Raw genomic sequence first — 20,406 nt, forward strand, 5'->3', positions numbered from 1 at the left:
TAAAGGGTTAAGGTCCCACCTAGTGATCAACTGTAAAAAATAACAAATTTTACCTCTTCCCAACAGGGAAAACCACCAATCATCAAGAATGCATGATTTTATAGTAAATGAGGGAGAAGAAAAAAAAAATGTTGTTAGAATGAAAGTCAATGGGGCAAAAACAGCCATGAACAATAAATGAGGGAGAAAAAATAAAATCTAATGCTGCACAAAAACTAAAAATGCATCAAAGCCAATGTTGTTACTAATCTTTGACATGCCCAAGACTGTGATAAAAGGTAAAATATATATATATATATATATATATATATATATAAATAAATATATATATATATATATATATATATATATATATTCAGCCATAATTACTTTTATATTGAAAATAAGTCATTTTGTTTGTTTTTTTTCCCCCAAATCAGTGACATCATTTATGAACTTGGCAATTAAAGAGTTAAAATCTTGGATTTTTTTTTTAAACATATTGTAGTTTTGATCAGGACTGAGGTTGATTAATAGATTTATGCAAAAAAGAAAAAAAAAATTAATACCTTTTTACAGCAGTTTAATCTAGTGGATGTTTTCAACCTGAACATAACGAAAGGGTAGTGAATTTGAACAATGCACAAGGGTTAATGTACATTTTCCTTAGTGTTTCCAGAATTGACAATTGTTGGATCTTTTCAAAAGCATGTTAAATCATTTAGGGTGAAATGTAACCCAGGCATTTTCATAAAATGATCCAGCCCATATATATTTTTTTTTGGTTCGAAAATGGAGTAAGTAAAAACTAAAGCAAGCTAATGATGATGGTGTTTATAACACCATAAACAAAAAACAACAACAAATGTGTGAAGTGAATAAAGTGTTTTCTCCCCCTCATTCTAAAATGAATGTGTTAGGATGAGTACTCCAGCCGTCTCTGTGATGGTCTGCCTGAGAGATGCTCACTGGAGCTGAGAAACGTGAAGTGGGTAAGATTTGCTTGTTGACAAGACAAATAAATGCACACTTAAATAATAACTTTCAGAAAATTTCAGAAAAGCACAAAACAATTTTTTATTTTTCACTTCTTATAATAACAGTATGGTTTGTTCATTATTACACTGGCATAGCAAACAATCTCCAATAAGTATAGCAGTATTCTTTTGACTGCATGAGAGCTCTAATGTGAATTTCACACTGGGGATGTTTGCTGTAGTGTAGTCCAAATCTTAGTATGATTATTCTTGTGCTCAGTTGCATGAAAGAAAAAGTTAAGAAAATCATTGACTTCAAACCTGCTGAAGTGTTTCAAGTTAAAGAGGACATTAGATGACCATTTTCCACAAATTGGTATGATTCTTTAGGGTCTTCATGAAATGTCTGCAGCATACTTTGGTTAAAATTCCTCAGTGGTTGTGTAAAACAACCCCCTTTTTACCTTGTCAAAAACAGCTCTGTTCACAGCGAGCGGTTTTGGTGCATCTCTTTTTAAATTATAATGAGCTACTGCTCACTCCACCCCTCTCTTCAGTTTTTTTTTTTTTTTTTTTTTTTTTTGTATTCAGTGGCATATTACCATCAAAAACAAAACTAATCCACTGTGTCCTCAGTGGCTCTGCTTTCGGGAGAAAATGATTCACACCACAGTAGATTTTTACAAAGCTCATGGTTATGAAAAGCGAGGTGTGCTCTGATTGGCCAGCTATCCAGTGCGTTGTGATTGGCTGAAAACCTCAAGCCTGTCACGGAAATGTTTCGCCCTCACCATACTGTGATGAGACAAAACCAATAAAACCCATTACAAACGAGGTGGGCACTGTGGGTAGGTGCTAAATAATTACTAATTATAATGACTTATACTGTCTTTTTACACATTGTGTTGCATCGCGCTGCGTAAAAAAAACTATGTCTGCATTTGTGATCAGAGAAACAATAAGTGCTACTCTACACTGCTCAAAACTTGCATTTGAATCATCAGTGGCAAATTCTTTAAATATGAAAACATGCAGGTAAATCTCAAAAAATTTGAATATAATGGAAAAGTTCTTTATTTTTTGTAATTTAATTTAAAAAAGCAAACTTTCTTATATTCTAGATTCATTGCACACAAACCGAAATATTTCAAGAGTTTTTTTGTTTTAATTCTGATGGTTATGACTTGCAGCTTAGGAAAATTAAAAATTCAGTATCTCAAAAAATTAGAATATTTTCTCAAAGATCAATCAAAAAAAGATTTACAGAACAGAAATATTCAAGATCTCCAAAGTAGGTTTAATTATTCACTCAATACTTGGTTGGGGCTCCTTTTCCACAAATTACTGCTTCAGTGTATGATCAGCCTGTGGCACTGCTGAGGCGTTATTGAAGCCCAGGTTGCTTTGATAGCGGCCTTCAGCTCCTCTGTACTGTTTTTCAGATGTTACTTATCTTACTCTTCAAAATACCCCATAGATTCTCTGTGAGGTTCAGGTCAGGTGAGTTGGCTGGCCAATCAAACACAGTAATATCACTGCAAAAAAAAAATCAGCATATCCATAAGCACTGTGGGTAGGTGCTAAAGTCCTGCTGCAAAATAAAAATCAGCATATCCATAAAGCTTGTCAGCAGATAATCTGATAAAGATAAAGTGCTCCAAAATCTCCTGGTAGACTGCTGCATTGACTTTGGACTTGATAAAATACAATATACCAACACCAGCACACATCACGGCACCCAAATCATCACTGACTTCAGAAACTTCACACTGGACTTCAAGCAACTTGGATGCTGTGCCTCTTCAGTCTTCCTCCAGACTCCAGACCTTGATTTCCAAATGAAATGCAAATACTTTCATCTGAAAAGAGGACTTTGGACCACTGAGCAACAGTCCAGTTCTTTTTCTCCTTACCCCAGGTGAGATGCTTCTGATGTTTTTTCTGGTTCAGGAGTGGCTTGGTTCAAGGAATGTGACAGCTGTAGCCCATTTCCTGAAGACGTCTGAGCGTGGTGACTCTTGATGCTGACTCTGGCTTCAGTCCACTCCTTGTGAAGCTCTCCCAAGTTCTTGAATTGGCTTTTCCTGACAATCTTCCCAAGGCTGTGGCCATCCCTGTTGCTTGTGCACCTTTTCCTACCACTCTTTTTCCTTCCAGTCAACTTTCTATGAATATATTTCGATACAGCACTCTGTGAACAGCCAGCCCTTTCAGCAATGACCTTCTGTGACTGACCCTTCTTGTGGAGGGTGTCGATGATTGTCTTGTGGACAAATGTCAAGTCAGTAGTCTTTCCCATAATTGTGGTTGCATGTTTTAAACTAGCCCAGGAGGTACCCAGTATTTATACTCAAAATTAATCAAAACTAATCAAGCTCAAAATGGAATATTCCATTTTTTTCAAAAACTCTTGAAATATTTCAGTTTGTGTGCAATGAATCTAGAATATAAGAAAGTTAGCTTTTTTGAATTAAATTACAAAAAATAAAGAACCCATCAATTACTAACTAATTTTTAGACACATACCCATACTAACAGGCTGTGAGTCAGAAGCACCAGACTGTCTTTGCAAACTTGGACCTGCCCCACTTTATAGAAACAGCCGTTGTGCCACAGACACACTTTATCCTCTGCACACAGGAACCAGTCCTCATCCTCCATTAAATGCGCTGCACCAGGGTTCGAAATGAGGGGGGTCTGGGGGGGGTCCCGGACCCCCATAAGTCATTAGGGACCCCCCATAAGAATTCATTTTTGGATTTTGGGGGGTCCCCGACAAATATATTTTAACATTAAAAATGATTGTGAAAATTATAGGTTTTAGTGACGATTTGTGTATATAACAGTAATTAATTTATTTCCTAGCGCGAGGCAGCAATCAGGGAAGCTATTAGCCAAGTGAGTTCCTATACAGCGTCACAGATTGTTGTGGTGGTGCTCCGGACACGTACTAGATGAACGCGGCAAAACGAGACATTGCAAAGAGTGAAATCATTAATGAAAATCCTGTAAGGGCTTCGATTGTGTTTATATCTCCATAATTGCTTATAGTAAAATATTAGGAGTTCGAGTTCCTATATCAAAATTTTTATGACACAACTTAATTTTTTTCTACGTTTAATTTTCCACATTCATTTATAAAATTACTCTTAAGATCATTTCATTGTTATATGTTTTTGAATGTGGTTTGAGACTTTTGGATTAGATAACTTTTTTCCACTGGATCACTGCTGTTAATCACAGCCTCATTCGCTACCTATTGTAGCCTCTAAATTTGATACTGTTCAACACTATTAGTTCATTGCTTTGTAAAGCCTTTTTACCATGCCAGTAAAACTGCTTCAATCTGAATTTGCCATTCACTGATCTTTCAAACAGGAGGCAGGATGCACATCTCCACCACAGACCATCTCTGTTCCTGGTATGTAATGCTGTAGCCACAGAAGTATGAGTAACAAAATGCTTTTTCTGTGTCCAAATTTCACTACAGTAATAATAATAATAACTAAAATAACTAAATTTCACTGCTTGAATGGGATCCCATAATAATTGAATATGGATTCACTGTAGTTACAATAAATATATTTAATGAAATACTATGATTAAAATCATGTTTTATATTTCAGTCTTGTGAAGAATCAATTATATTGTGGCAACATATATGATTTTAATATTTCCAGTCATTATTCTTATGCTGTGTAACATACAGTAAGTTTACAGTTTTATGTGCAAGGCTGAACTACCGCCTATATTTTTGTTAAGAACTGATAAACAAGTACATGGTGCACCCGGGAACTGGGACGTATGCCGATGCTTGAGCAGGCAGAGAGGGAGATATATGAAGTTGTGATTTCTCTGTTCTTGTCCACTTCACCATTTCTCATCTGACACTGGACTAGTAAGCAACATTGATAAAAGACTCTTCATCTCCCCTCAGACTCCCAGTGTCTTTATTCCATGATCCAACAATATTCATGATTCATACAGTATTCAGACATTTTACTTATACATCATCAATTAAAATTTTATCTCAAAATGATTTGTCATTGTGTTTTATTAATTATGCAAAAAAAAAAAAAAAAAAACATGAATTATAAAATGTCTTAATGTTAATCATGATTGTTAAAGGTACATTTCAATTGAAAGATAATTTTGATAGTAATGATTACAAATACAAATTATTGACATGACAGTAAAAGCATAAATGTATATATGTGACTCACTTTTTTTTTTTTTTTTTTACCTTTATTCAAATTCTGAATAGATTATCTAAATCCAACAAAGCGCATATAATGCTCCCTTAATAATCACTGAGCTGTCACTCATTTCTGTTATCATGATCTCAGAAAATTCCATTATAATCCATTAATTTCTCTACACTGCACAAGAAGTCTCTTATTTACATCGTGTCTACACTTTATTTGTTATAATGACCTTGCAGAACTCAGGACTGAACAAAAACTCTGGCATTTTGAGAAGTAAGTGGATTCTGATTGAAAAGCCTCTGATATGCAATTGTCTCCAGAAATTAACAGATATGTCTGTGATAATGTACTGTATGTGCTGCAAAAACATGTTGTAAATAAAAACATTTGAAGCTTTCCAGAGCACAAACACAGAGAGACAGATACGCACTGAAGTAATGCCGTGAGGTGGCTGCTGCTAACTTTCATTGTGCTGTTTATGGTTTTGTTATTAAGTTACGTTTGCCCGTTCCCGCTTTCTTGAACTTTGTTACATGCATATATACATTTCCATTCATCCTGGCGACCCTATAACATCTTACTGTTACTGATTTACCATGCAGCTCAAAGCATTATGGGTAGAATCTCCAATCAATTTATTCTGATTAATCAACACAGTTTCACTGACGATTCAGGACAAAGATAAAACCCAGGATAGAGCGGATGAGTGAATGTGGTCTGGACTGTGTGGATGAGGCTCATTGTGTCAGAGACGCTGTAGAAGGACAGAGTTCCTGCACTGTGATCCACATACACTCCTATTCTCCCATGAACCAAACACTGTCGCATTATACTGTTATCATCATACACTTCTGTTCTACTGCTGATGGGCTGTACAGGGAGATCAGTCCATATATTATTATGTCTGAATAGGTAACCGGAGGGAAGGCACTCCAAATTCCAGGACTGATCATTAGCACCAAATAAACACTCATTACCCTCTCCTTTCCTGCTGATGCTCTTATATGACACTGATATACACACACATCTATCAGCACCCCACTCAGTCTCCCAGTAACAGCGTCCAGACACACTCTCTCTACACAACACCTGCTCACACTCATCAAATCTGTCTGGGTGATCAGGATACGGCTGCTCCTCTCTCACATTTGTCACCTGTCTGTTCTTCTCAGACAGAATGAGTTCAGTGTTCGCTGTGTTTGGATCCAGTGTGAGAAAACAGGCATCTGAACACAAGAACAGAGACATTTAGGACAACAACAATCACTAAAGCTGTGTGTGTATAGTATTAGTGTGTGTGTGTGTGTGTGTGTGTGTGTGTGTGTGTGTGTGTGTGTGTGTGTGTGTGTGTGTGTGTGTGTGTGTATGTGGTGTAAATATACATTTGTGTAGTCCTGCTGTAATCCTGGATTCTCCTCCATGATCCACACTAGTAAACACACACAAAATCAAATTATTATATTTTTATTTATGATTTTGGCTTGCAATGATTATGAAAACAGGATTATCAAGATAAAACATGTTAAACATGCTTTAAAAAGACTAGCAATACCTATTCTAAAACATGCTAGCAACATGCTAAACATGCTAGAATAGGACTAGCATCAGGGTTGCCACTTCTCACACACACTTTCAGACTCTGTGTCTCGCTGCCCAACTAAATCACGTTGAGCAAATAACAAGATGACACAAAAGAAATCACTAAATCTGCTCAGGATTTTCCCATTGGCCTTGTTTGACTGAACTGGTCTAAAGCACAGAGATTCTGCAAAAATAACACAAGATCTTGAAGAAACTCCCACGGAGAGACGTGTTTGAATCTCAAATCAGGCCATGAAATGAACATCTGCATCAAATGCAGGTAAATGTTCTCTACGACAGGAGAATCTCACAGTTTCACAGGCCACACAATGAACACAATCATTTAAAATATACATTTTCATAAAATTTTTGTTGTATAAATTTTATGAAAATGTATATTCTAAATAACATTGTACAAATCTCTACTTTAATGACAGTAAGATATTACTGTGTTCAGAGTGAATGTGTGTTTCTGCAGAACATTGGATTAAGCTTTTGATTTTCTTTATAATTTAGTGATTTAAACCTGCCTTTACAGACTTCTGGTTAGACACTGGCGTCTTGGACTGCCGCTGTTCTCCGATGTGCTCTGGGGCTTGCTGCTCTGGACTTTCATACGTTGAGGTTTTTTTTTCTTCTTTTTTTCTGTGTTTTATTTTGTTTTTTACTTAATACAATAACTCACAAGCTGCCTTCTGACAAACATTTAGTGAATGAATTAATTCAAGGCAAACATTTCATTATGCAGTACTATTTAAACAAGTCTGTTTTGAACTTCACTAAACAAATGTGCATGTGCCACGCAAACCAGCAAAAGTTAAGGAAGCAAACATGTAGGCCTAGTAGAAAAAGTATCTGTATTTAAGTTGATTACTCTGGTTTGGTTTTTGAGATACTGCGGCTGTTTGATTGGTAATCGCGCTGCTATTCATTTGTGTATCATATCGTAGCCTATAAGGTTTAAATCATTGCGTTTTATATATAAACATATAGTAGAACGTGTATGATGTAATATTTTAGGTAATATTAGGCCTATTCTTGCCAAGTTCTGATTTCTGAGAGATGCATGGAGTGGCAACAGCAATGCAGTGTTTGATTTGTGCTCTTTTCCTTCATAAAGTTTACATTAAATTCACTCAGTGTGTGTGTGAAGTGAATGAGAGGTTTGTGTAAAATATTGCGCTGATCCCCTGGCTCACCTGTGAATCTAGCAAACACCAGACTGTGCTGCAGCCTCAACCCAATATTCAGGAAGAATTATTTGTTATCCGTTATTCGTTTTTGAAGCCATTACCGGTGCCTTTCTGAATAAGGTAATTGGCTTCAGGCACACCCCTAGTCAGTACAGTATCTGTGACTGGACAAATGAACAGAATGGCCAGAAGTCTTGTTTACTGAAATGTTTTTGTTACCTAATTGAGTCCTCAGGTAAAAGAAAGCTAATCCTAGATCAAGGGTCAGCAACCTTTTGGGCATAAAGTGCCATTTTTTTTTATTTTCTCATTAATCACTGTGCCAATAAGCTCCTCCTACCCTTCTCCTCCCCCCAGTACATCATCTTTTTTTAAATGTTCAGATAAATATCTGTATTTGATTATCATGCAAATAGTGCAGAATTGTAAATATTTCTGAAGCTTTTTTCATAAATTGTTTTTTAAACTTCTCAAAAGTTGTTTATTTTAATACAGTCTTTAACCCCTTTGACTTTGAATAACAGATTTACAATGTGACCCTACTGAACACCACTGTATGTGTCTGAATGTTGTTGTTATATATGTTATGTATTGCTATGAGCAACAAATGTAAAATAAACTGTAAGCTATCATGCACTCAATCACACTGTGTGACTGTAGCTAAACGGACCTAATTTATGCAAAATCACAGAACAGTTTTGATCTGAAGGGACTCCGATGCGCAGTGGTCCCACGATTTGTAGACCAGCTAAGGTTAATTCTAACACTTTAATAGTATTTATAGCTCCTAACCAGCTGTGTTACTAATAGGAATGATTAACTCAAAATGTATGTCAGAATGCAGTTTATCTTATTGCTCACATTCCTGTGTTGTCACACATACCATAGGTTACCGGCCCCTGTCTTAGATTATTTAATCTGACTGTAATATCAGTATCCCAGGGTCATCCAACAGTCTATATTGTTATCCTATGGTCATTAAAGCTATGATATAAAAGACTAGCATGTCTTAGCATGTTAAATGAAGACATTCCATGCACAGTGTCAACTGTAGCAGCAACGTTACACAATGCTATTAGCCTGTATCCGGTGATGTGTTATATAACACAGGAATCTACTCACAGAGCAACATGAAGAATTCCAGGTCACTGGAGGCTTACAATTTTACACGGATTAAAAGCTGGTGAATTATCATCTCTAGGTGAGCTGTCCCCTTCTAACTGTGCTTTTTTCAGCTCTCCCAGATCAAATGGACATGATGGTGGCTTAGCCAATATTTGTAGAAATGTATTCACATGTTGATTTTATCTATAGGTGCCTTTTTTTAGTTTTGAGCCACAGCTTTTAAAAACTGATATAAATAACCTCCTACTCTGTGACATTAAAACTTTTATTCATGAGTTTTCTGAGTTTCTGAATCTGTCCAATCAAGTATCTCAATGTGACAGGCTGTTGGTTTTGGGGCGATTTCAACATACATGTCTGCTGTCAGTCTAAACTTATGATAAAAAATTTTATGAGCCTTATGGATTCACTTAATGTTGTAAAATTTGTTTCCTGCCCCATGCACAATTTTGGCCATACACTGGATCTGGTTTCTACTGTACAGTATCTGTGAAATACTTGATGCTGGCTTTTCTGATCATTGCCCTGTGGTGTTTGAACCTGTTATTTCAGATGACCTGTCAGTTCTTTCTCAGTCTGTACACTATGCACGTGCCTTTCATGCTCAAGCCAAGTGAGCTTTATTGTTATTCTGCTATATTAGGAGACATATATATGCACCACCATAGTCCTGTGAGGCACAACATGTAAGCATATATGAACAAACATGGGCATCTACACATAAGACATAAGAAGTTATATAACTTATATAGATTACATATATCTATATAACATATAACCTATATAAAAAATAAAAATAACTATACAACCTATATATACCTACTAGTCCGGTCAAAATTAGCATGTTAACGCAGGCGATTAATTTTTTCAGTTTAACGCATTAAAAATATTTAACACAGTTAACACAGGGACTCACCCCATTCACAACGGCTATTTCTGTCTCATTTTTAATCACAAATATTAAAAATATACTATCTTTATGTTGTTTGTAGATTCATTTAAGGATTGAACGTGAAAATTATTGCAATGAAAAAAAAAAATATTTAAAAATGTTTAATGTTGATGAAAAATGATAAATTAGTTATTTGTCTTAATCGACTGACAGCACTAATAACTAGGACGATTCTAAGAGTCCGACGAGGAAGAGGGGACCCGAACTTAGACATATACTTGATTCTACATGGGACAAACATTCAGGGCAAAAACAGTGCAAACAGGGACAGTGCAAGATGACAGAAAAAATTAAAGTGTCCAGTGCACACGAGGAGAGACGAGAGTATTACCGAGATGGATGGAGTGTAAAGCTTACTAAGTGTAGCCTACTCACTCACATAATATTGCACATATAAGATGTAAACAGTCATGAGGTACACAGTCCATGTAAAACAGTATCAGCAGGATGTATTGAAATGTGATTACATGTTTTTGGTTTAGGGGGTAGGAGTTTTAACAGGGGTTGAGAGGGCAGAGCAGTTCCCATACCAGACAGTGATGCAGCTGGTCAGCACACTCTCAATGGTGCCCCTGTAGAATATGGTGATTTAGTAAAGATCAGTGAGTGATTTTCTCTTTGTCTTTTGTTGTTTCATTAACATTAAATCATACAGACAGTGGCAGGGATACTAAGCTGGACTTATTATGTGCCTGGTCCCATACTAATGGTAAACATCCAAATTCTTTCTCCGCTGTTTATGTTTACTTAAGACATTAACTGTGTTTATGAGTATACACACCAAGATGGGAATTAAGTCATAATTTTGTGCAGGGGTTCTCAACTCTGGCCCTTGAAGTCCACTTTCCTGCAGAGTTTAGCTCCAACCCTAATCAAACATACCTAAACAAGCTAATCAAGGTTTTCGGGATGACTAGAAAGTTACTAGCAGGTGAGTTTGATTAAGGTTGGAGGTAAACTCTGCAGAAAAGTGGACCTCGAGGGCCAGAGTTAAGAGCTCCTGATTTTGTGTGTATTTGAAAGTTCAAGTTCAATAAGACACAAAAGAGAACTGAATTGGTGATTGTCTGCTGACTGAGAGCGGTGCTTACTGTTCAGGTGCTTCATATGTGTGTTATCAGCAGTAGAGATGCATTTTTTTTTAAGTTAACACCATGCATGTCTTGGCCTTTATTTTGTCATTCATTCATGCTGACTGAGGTCTTCTGTTAAAAAGTTCCAGGATACAATTACAGAGGGAAGTGTTAAGGCCCTGCAGGTTTAGTTTGTTGATGAGCTGTTTCAGAATTATTGTCTTGAATGCTGAGCTGAAGTCAATGAACAGCATTCTAACACAAAAGACTTTGTTTTCTAGGTGATTAAGAGCCTGGTGGTGGGTGGAGGATATTGCATTGTCCGTAGAGCGGTTTGGACAGTATGCAAAATGGAAGGGGTCCAGCAGGTTTGGGAGACTGAACTTGATGTGATATATGACTAACCTCTCAAAGCACTTCATCATGGATGGGGTCAGTAGTATGGGATGGTAGTAATAAAGTCATTATTTTTGTTTTCTTTGTGCACAAAAAGCATTCTTGTAGCTTTTTAAAACTGTAGATTTTTGAACCACCCATGTGGCTGAATCACACATGTACTGTTTTACCAATTTCCTTCCTACAGGGGCGTAGGAACCATCATTTCAGAAGTAAATCTTTTCGCTGTGTTGCTGTCTACGGAGGGTCAGAAAGCTCTCTGATTTCATCAAAACATCTTAATGTGTTCCAAAGATGAAAGAAGGTCTTATAGGTTTGGAACATCATGAGGGTGAGTAATTAATGGCATAATTTTCATTTTTGGGTGAACTAACCCTTTAAGATAGCATCATTTGGCCACACTGTGATCTGCTTTCAAACTGGTTTGGCAAATTTGAGAAGTGGTTTGTATGCTGGAATTAGCATAACAGAAATGTTATCCGAGTACCTGAGGTGGGGGTGGGGTACAGCCTTGTACGCATTTTTTACCTCGAAACTTATCTTGCCTGCTCTGGAGGACTGTCCTTCATGAGAATCAGCTTCTAGTCTGGATTTTTACATCGACCTGTTCCTATTAGTGCAAGCTGCTTTGTGTTGTGTGGTCACCTGTCTGGACCTTGATTTCAGCCAGGGTTATGATCTTCTTATAATACTGAATAAATCAGTTAATAAATAAATTAGCCAATGAGCTCACTGCTCAGTATTTAAATACCTGGCTTTGTTTGCTGTAGCAGGCTGCCCTTTACCAAAAAGTAGTATACTTCAAGTATATTTTATTAAGTATACTTAAGTAAAGTTCAAGTATATTTTAAGTATACTTTATGTAGCAAGTGTACAAATATCAGTGTTCTAGTAGTATACTTGTACGTATACTGTTTCAATACTCATTGGGACTAAATTGGCCCACTTTCTAGAATATAAAAGTATACTTTTAAGTATACTTTAAGTATAACAGTAGCAAACTTTGAGTACACAACCAGTTTACCTCTATGTTTGTAGTTTGTACTGCAATTATACTAAAAGTGAACTTATAGGTATACTGATAGTTTACTAATTAAATACTTTGTACACTCTGAAGTATAGTCTCAGCAAACTACTAGTTTAATAGTTTTACTCATAAGTTTTCTTTAAGTGAACTTTACATCATACTTTAAGTATAACAGTGTTTTCCATAGGATTCAGTGAGACTTGTGGCAGCAGATGACGTCACAATAATTAGCATATTTATGACGTCATGACATCGGGTTTGCATTCAGCACCTCGGATCTGTTCTACTCTCTGAACTTTCACATACTGTATACAACTGAATGCCCAAAAAGCTGTTATGTTATGTTATGTATGTTGTCATACATAAAACAAATATGAATACATTTTAATTTTATTAATATCCAGGAGTCACTCTCACTTTACTCCTTAAATCCTGATTCCTAAGAGCAACATCGTCTGATAAAATCAACATACCTCTAACGTTACACTAAAGAGTGACTATATGCGGTAGGTTTGGCTATATTACTTGTTTTTTGTTTTTTTTTTGCCTGAGTAACAAACTGTGCACATTAACAGAAATATTATGTTCATGTTTATAAGCCCAGACAGTCAGTAAGTGACAGGTACTTGGAAACGCCATTTTATACCGGTAATTAATTTACTACTGTAAGACTTTAAGCAACAACAGCTGATGGAACAACAACAGCAAAGAAAGTGCAATTGCGCAACTTTAAGTGCTACTTCATGATGTGTACATTGTAATGTTCTACTACGGGAGTACAGCTAATTTGCCATAGTCGCTACTAAATGACAGATTAAAAGGCGAGTATATTTTGCATGGTAAATCTAGGTTTTTAGACTTATTGCCATTATACAAGGCTAAAACCTCTTCTTCTCAAAAAAATCTCTCTTAAAACCAAAAAAACACACTCTCTCTCCCCCTTAAAAAACACATTTTATAACGACAATAATAAATGATTGATTTTTTTCTACTACAGCAAATAACAGATTACATCAGACGTTGCTGTTCCATCAGCTGTTGTTGCTTAAAGTCCTACTGACAAGTCTGCTGCGGTACGGCCAGCTTAACGCGCTGCTTCTCTGCCGCTCACTGCACAGAACAGACACCGAGAGAGATGACACTGCGCCGAGGAAGTCAGACCTCGCGCTTGCGGGGCAGCACTGGCAAAATCTTCCAACTGAACAGAACCATAGCTAAGGTTTATCCAAAAATAGTCTCTAGGTTTGTCAGTATGTACCTTTTAGGGAAAAAAGTTGCTAAAAGTGTCACGTCCCCGGGCTGATTTGTCTGTTTTTCTCTTATTGTGTGTGTGTGTGGGTGTGTGCTTGTGGTTGTTTACACTTACCATGTGTTTCTGTGTCATAGTGGTGCCCATCTCCGCCCTCTTGTTTCATTATTATTTTGTTATTGGCCACTATCACCTGCTCTGCATTATGTTAATCACTCCTTCTCTATTTAGTCTCCTCTCGTGTGCTGTCTGTTGTCAGATCGTCGTGTTGTGCTCGTTTATGTCTCAGCTCCAGCCACACCTCATGTTTTGCCTGCACAGAGATCGTGCTAGTTTTGTTTTCATCCTTTAGTTTTGTTTTCTCCCTCTTCCTCCTGATTTCAGGCAGCGCTAATTCTCCTACCCTTCCCTTGCTCGCGATCACCGATCGCCGTCAGTGCTCTTCTTCGCCTCGCTGCCGGTGCGCCACCAGTTCCCCGCCTCAACAGCGCCCCCGCCTCTCTGTCAGTTTACCTCGGCCTTGCTGTGGATTTTTCTTAGTGGAATTCGTCCAGGAGGCACTTCGTGAGCTGCTCCGGGCTGCCCTGTACCTGGATAGTTTTTTGTTTACTCTTTTTCCCTTTTTTTTGAAATTCAAGCCTGTTAAATAAACTGACATTTTGGGCACCTGCAACTGAGTCCAAGTCTCGTACTGACAGAACGATCTGACCATCATGGACTCAGCAGGTGCAGATCCACTCAGATCAGCAGTCACCCAGCAGGGCATTCTCTTGGGCCAGCATGCCTCCCAGCTGACATCCACATCCCGGGAGGTTGAGTCCCTTAATGCTCAGTTGAACATGCTGACTGCACAGCTCCAGGAACTTCGCAGACAGACATCTGCCAGAACGGAGGACACCACCAGCCTTTCCTCTCCCCATCATGACCCTGAGCCTCATGCCAACAATCCACCTCCCTATGATGGGAACCCCAACTCTTGCAGAGCCTTCCTGTCTCAGTGCTCTCTAGTTTTTGCCCTTCAGCCCCGCCGTTACGCCCAGGAGGAGACTAAGGTGGCTTATGTTTTAACCCTCCTCACAGGCAGGGCCCGAGACTGGGGAACTTCAGTGTGGGAGGCCCGGGCTCCCTTTTGCGCTTCTTTTGAGGACTTCCGACAAGAGATGGTCAAGTTATTTGATCGTTCTGCTCGGGGTGATGAGGCGGCAGCCCAGCTAGCACAGCTACGGCAAGGAGGCCGTTCAGTGACTGAGCTTGCCATTGAGTTTAAGACCTTAGCAGCGGCCTGTGACTGGAATGAGGGGTCTTGCAGAGCTGTGTTCCGTGCTGGACTGGATGAGGAGATCCAGGACAAAATCGCTACCCAGGAGCTTCCACGCCGCTTTGATGATCTGGTCGACTTGGCCCTCCGTGTAGAGAGCCGCCTTCGCCGCCAACAATCGTCTGCTCGCACCTCTTGGAGGGTGGAAGAAATGACCAGTGACTCCACCCCTGTCCTGCCTCTGCCATCCCCTGCTGACCCTGAACCTATGCAGGTGGGACGTCTGCGTCTCACTCCTCAGCAGAAGCAAGAGAGACTCACCCGGGGCTTATGTTTCTACTGTGGGAGGGCCGGACACTTCGTCGGCAAATGCCCGCTAAAAGCCAGGGCCCATCAGTAGCCAGGGGGATTCTGGTGGGCACATCTCCTCTTAATTTCCCCCACTCTTCCCGCACACTTCTTCCTGTGAGTGTTCAGTTTGAAGGTTCCAGTCACTCCTGTACGGCCCTGGTGGATTCTGGGGCTGGTGGTAGTTTTCTGGACACGGGATTGGCTAAGCAATGGGGAATTCCTGCCATTCCCCTCGCTACTCCTATCTCTGTTCGGTCTCTTGATGACTCTCCTATCACCACCATCACTCACCTCACCCCTCCTGTAAGTCTTATCGTTTCGGGCAATCACCATGAGATAACCGAGCTGTACCTTCTTGATTCCCCGAGTGCCCCAGTGGTTCTGGGGCACCCGTGGTTGGTACAGCACGGTCCTCACGTAGATTGGGCCAGAAATTCAGTTTTGTCTTGGAAACAGTCTTGTCTTAAGTCTTGTTTGGGTTCTGCCTCTTTTCCTGGTGCTGTGTTTCCTGTTGTGCAGGTGGATGAAGCTGATCTGTCCGGGGTTCCGGAGGAGTACCGCGATCTTCGGCTGGTTTTCAGCAAGTCCCGGGCGGTGTCCCTGCCTCCTCACCGGCCATATGATTGTGCCATCAACCTCCTCCCAGGCACTTCTCCGCCCAGGGGTCGGTTATATTCCCTGTCTGGTCCAGAAAGAGAGGCTATGGACAAATATATTCGAGAGTCCCTTGATGCCGGTCTCATCCGTCCCTCCTCGTCTCCTGCTGGTGCAGGATTTTTCTTCGTTAAGAAGAAGGATGGCTCCTTGCACCCTTGTATTGATTACAGAGGTTTGAATGACATCACCATTAAGAATAGGTACCCCCTGCCCTTAATGTCATCTGCCTTTGAACTTTTGCAGGGAGCCAAGGTCTTCAGTAAGTTGGACCTCCGCAATGCTTATCATCTTGTTCGGATTCGAGAGGGGGATGAGTGGAAGACAGCATTTATCACTCCTTCGGGACATTATGAGTACCGGGTGCTACCCTTTGGCCTGACAAATGCCCCAGCTGTCTTCCAGGCCCTGGTTAATGACGTGCTGAGAGACATGGTAAACAAGTTTGTCTTTGTGTACCTTGATGACATTCTCATTTTCTCTCCTTCACTTCAGGTACACACTCAACACGTGCGCCAGGTGCTACAACGGCTGCTGGAGAACCAGCTATATGTTAAAGCGGAGAAGTGCGATTTCCACTCCAAGTCAGTTCCTTTCCTGGGCTATATCATTTCGGCGGAGGGAATCAAAGCAGATCCCGCTAAGGTAAGGGCCGTAGCCGAGTGGCCACCTCCAGACTCACGCAAGGCTCTGCAGCGGTTTCTGGGATTTGCCAACTTCTACAGGCGCTTCATCAGAAACTTTAGTCAGGTTGCTGCACCCTTGACAGCTCTTACCTCCACTAAGGTACCGTTTAGGTGGAATTTGAAAGCTCAGGAGGCCTTTAATGACCTGAAGTCCCGATTCATTTCTGCTCCTGTTCTTTCGTTTCCAGACCCTGAATGTCAGTTTATTGTGGAGGGTGGATGCTTCCGAGACTGGAGTAGGTGCGGTCCTTTCTCAGAGGTCCCCCAGAGATGGGAAGGTACATCCCTGTGCCTACTACTCCCACCGCCTGAGCCCAGCAGAACGGAATTATGACGTAGGGAATCGGGAGCTGTTGGCGGTCAGGCTGGCCTTGGGTGAGTGGCGTCACTGGTTGGAGGGGACAGTACAGCCCTTCTTGGTTTGGACGGACCATAAGAACTTGGAATACGTCCGTTCGGCCAAGAGGGTAAGTTCACGCCAAGCCCCATGGGCACTCTTCTTTGGCCGGTTCAACTTCTCTCTCTCGTATCGCCCAGGCTCCAAGAATGTAAAGCCTGATGCCCTCTCCCGTCTTTTCAGGGATACTAAGAGAACCGGTGCATCTATAGAAACCATTATCCCTAAAGAAATTGTGGTGGGGTCCCTCTCCTGGGATGTGGAGAGGAGAGTACTGGAGGCCATACGAGAGAGAGAGGTGCCAAGGGGGTGCCCAGAGGGTAGACTTTCGTGCCAGCTGTGCTGCGCCCTGAAGTCCTCCGGTGGGGGCATTCATCCAAGTTAGTCTGCCATCCTGGGGTTCGGAGATCACTGGCTGCCATCCGCCAGCGATTCTGGTGGCCATCCATGGCCCAGGACGTCAGGCAGTTTGTGTTTGCCTGCCCAGTTTGCGCCCAGAACAAGAGTTCTAATCAGCCTCCTGTTGGTCTGCTTCACCCTTTACCCATCCCCTCCCGCCCCTGGTCACACATAGCCCTTGACTTTGTCACTGGTCTTCCACCATCGAGGGGTAACACCGTAGTATTGACGGTGGTGGACCGCTTCTCTAAGGCAGCCCATTTCATCCCCCCTTCCCAAATTGCCTTCAGCTAAGGAGACAGCTCAAGTGGTGGTTGACCACATCTTCCGGATTCATGGCCTTCCGGTGGACGTGGTTTCTGATAGGGGGCCAAAGTTTGTCTCCCGGTTCTGGAAGGAGTTCTGTCGACAGATCGGGGCCTCTACAAGTCTGTCGTCAGGTTTTCACCCTCAGACCAATGGGCAGTCCGAGCGGGCAAACCAGGTTCTGGAACAAGCTCTCCGCTGCCTGACGTCCCATAATCCGAGTTCTTGGAGCCAACAGTTATCCTGGATTGAATATGCCCATAACTCCTTGCCAGTGGCTGCCACAGGTATGTCCCCATTCCAGTGCTCCATTGGTTTTCAACCTCCTATGTTCCCCTCACAGGAGCCCGATGCTGCTGTTCCGTCTGCCTTAGCCTTCGTCCGCAGGTGTCGCCGCACCTGGAAGAAGGCTGAGAAAACCTTGGCTCGGGTTTCCAGACGAACCAAAGCAGCGGCTTACCGTCACCGAATTCCTGCTCCCCGCTACGTATGTGGTCAGAGAGTATGGCTGTCTACCAAGGACCTTCCTCTCCGGGTGGCTTCTCGCAAGTTAGCCCCCAGGTTCATTGGGCCATATCAGATCACCAAGGTATTGAGTCCGGTGGCGGTAAAGCTCAAGTTACCTCCCACACTTGGTCGGGTACACCCAGCCTTTCATGTTTCTAGGGTCAAGCCTGTGTTTCATTCTCACCTTAACTCATCTGCTACTAACCCTCCCCCTCCCCGTCTAGTGGATGGTTCCCCAGTCTTCACTGTCAGAAGATTGCTGGATGTCAGACGTCGAGGTCGGGGATTTCAGTATCTGGTGGACTGGGAGGGATATGGTCCGGATGAGAGGAGTTGGGTCCCAGCTCGGGATATTCTGGATCGGTCACTGATCGAGGACTTCTACCGGCAACGTGGAGGTTCCCTCCCTGGAGCGCCAGGGGACGCCCCTGGGGAGGGGGGTAATGTCACGTCCCCGGGCTGATTTGCCTGTTTTTCTCTTATAGTGTGTGGGTGTGTGCTTGTGGTTGTTTACACTTACCATGTGCTTCTGTGTCATCGTGGTGCTCGTCTCCGCCCTCTTGTTTCATTATTATTTTGTTATTGGCCACTATCACCTGCTCTGCATTATGTTAATCACTCCTTCTCTATTTAGTCTCCTCTCGTGTGCTGTCTGTTGTCAGATCGTCGTGTTGTGCTCGTTTATGTCTCAGCTCCAGCCACACCTCATGTTTTGCCTGCACAGAGATCGTGCTAGTTTTGTTTTCATCCTTTAGTTTTGTTTTCTCCCTCTTCCTCCTGCTTTCAGGCAGCGCTAATTCTCCTACCCTTCCCTTGCTCGCGATCACCGATCGCCGGCAGTGCTCTTCTTCGCCTCGCTGCCGGTGCGCCACCAGTTCCCCCGCTCAACAGCCCCCCCGCCTCTCTGTCAGTTTATCTCGGCCTTGCTGTGGATTTTTCTTAGTGGAATTCGTCCAGGAGGCACTTCGTGATCTGCTCCGGGCTGCCCTGTACCTGGATAGTTTTTTGTTTTCTTTTTTTCCCTTTTTTTGAAATTCAAGCCTGTTAAATAAACTGACCTTTTGGGCACCTGCAACTGAGTCCAAGTCTCGTACTGACAAAAAGTGTCTGAAAGTTGAAAAAATAGTGTTAAAGTCACGCTCCTGTGTGTGAGATGTGGGAGCTGATGGCAGGGGGCAGTGGTTATTTGTGGCGGTCAACATGGATATTGTGGCAGGCCGCCACAAATAAATCAACGTATGGGAAACCCTGTACTACTATGTCCCTATTTAGGTTTTCATTTGTATATATTTTATTATATGAATATCTGAACCTACACAACAGCCAAAGAAAGAACATGGTATCTGCTTGTAAACAAAAAACATTTTATTCTAGCTTCATGCATTCTTTTTTTAAACACTTTAATGTGGGTGTTTCATAAAACAATAAAGAAATAACATTTTGAACAAAAAGCTGAAGAAAGACTATGAATTGGATTCAGAATGATAATCAAAATGTAGATTGAGTCGATCAACACCACAAAGCTTGACTGTAATTATTACCTCTTAATCGGTTGACATTCCATAACGTTACAGTTTTGATGCTGTTTCATGTCAGATGATCATGTTACATGTGATAGTATCTGGTGTTTCTTTTTCTTCTTCACTTGTGTTTTTTTTTTTTTTTTAATTCTGTACAGAAGATGTGTACTAGCGCCCTCTACCATATAACAATGAAAACACGGATTCTAAGAGCACAAGTATAGCTCAAATATATTTAGACTTTAAGTATAAGTCAAGTATACTTAAATGTCATTTTAAGTTTATTTCTGAGGAGTACATAAAGCCCATTTCTACAGTTAAGTATATAAAAAGTAAACTAAAAGCATACTTTCAGCGAAATATTAGGCATATTAGCAGCAGCATTTAGCATCTGTGTTTACAGCTGGAGCAAAGGCAGTTTAGAGCATGTAATTGCTCTGAGGAAACAGGTTAAACGAAATAAGCATTCTTGTGTATGCATTTCAACTGGGGTTTACCATATACATCGCCATAATCTTAATAGTCACGTTACATTTTTCAAAGGTAAATGTTTTCAACGTGATAAGTATGT

General features: G+C 40.9%; 2 protein-coding genes and 1 long non-coding RNA gene across 3 annotated transcripts in view; 2 read left to right on the forward strand and 1 right to left on the reverse strand.

Moving 5' to 3' along the window:
- The window catches only part of LOC122139366, a 41,369-nt gene that overhangs the window by 7,511 nt on the left and 13,452 nt on the right, over positions 1-20,406 (forward strand). The window contains exon 2 of the long non-coding RNA XR_006156224.1: positions 900-971. This is a non-coding gene — a long non-coding RNA (uncharacterized LOC122139366). The remainder of the gene's footprint in view (positions 1-899; positions 972-20,406) is intronic.
- Positions 4,890-20,406, reverse strand: part of LOC109104574 (NACHT, LRR and PYD domains-containing protein 12-like) — a 115,020-nt gene continuing 99,503 nt past the window's right edge. The window contains exons 9-10 of the mRNA XM_042736163.1: positions 6,544-6,590; positions 4,890-6,387 (exon numbers count right to left, since the gene is read on the reverse strand). Of these exons, the coding sequence (XP_042592097.1) occupies positions 5,810-6,387; positions 6,544-6,590 (625 nt within the window). The 3' untranslated portion in view covers positions 4,890-5,809. The remainder of the gene's footprint in view (positions 6,388-6,543; positions 6,591-20,406) is intronic.
- On the forward strand, positions 15,192-16,654 carry LOC122139363. Its single transcript, XM_042736176.1, has 3 exons — positions 15,192-15,669; positions 15,886-16,195; positions 16,516-16,654. Exons 1-3 carry the CDS (start codon positions 15,346-15,348, stop codon positions 16,575-16,577), a joined length of 696 nt encoding a protein of 231 aa, XP_042592110.1. The 5' UTR covers positions 15,192-15,345; the 3' UTR covers positions 16,578-16,654.

Source organism: Cyprinus carpio, chromosome B13, assembly GCF_018340385.1.
Source record: "Cyprinus carpio isolate SPL01 chromosome B13, ASM1834038v1, whole genome shotgun sequence".
NCBI lineage: Eukaryota > Metazoa > Chordata > Actinopteri > Cypriniformes > Cyprinidae > Cyprinus > Cyprinus carpio.

Coding starts and splice junctions, on each gene's coding strand:
- LOC122139363 (XM_042736176.1), top strand. CDS start 15,346: ATGTTTCTACTGTGGGAGGGCCGGACACTTCGTCGGCAAATGCCCGCT. Junction 15,670..15,885: donor TCACTCACCTCACCCCTCCT/GTAAGTCTTATC, acceptor CCTGTTGTGCAG/GTGGATGAAGCTGATCTGTC. Junction 16,196..16,515: donor CCCTTGTATTGATTACAGAG/GTTTGAATGACA, acceptor CCTTCACTTCAG/GTACACACTCAACACGTGCG.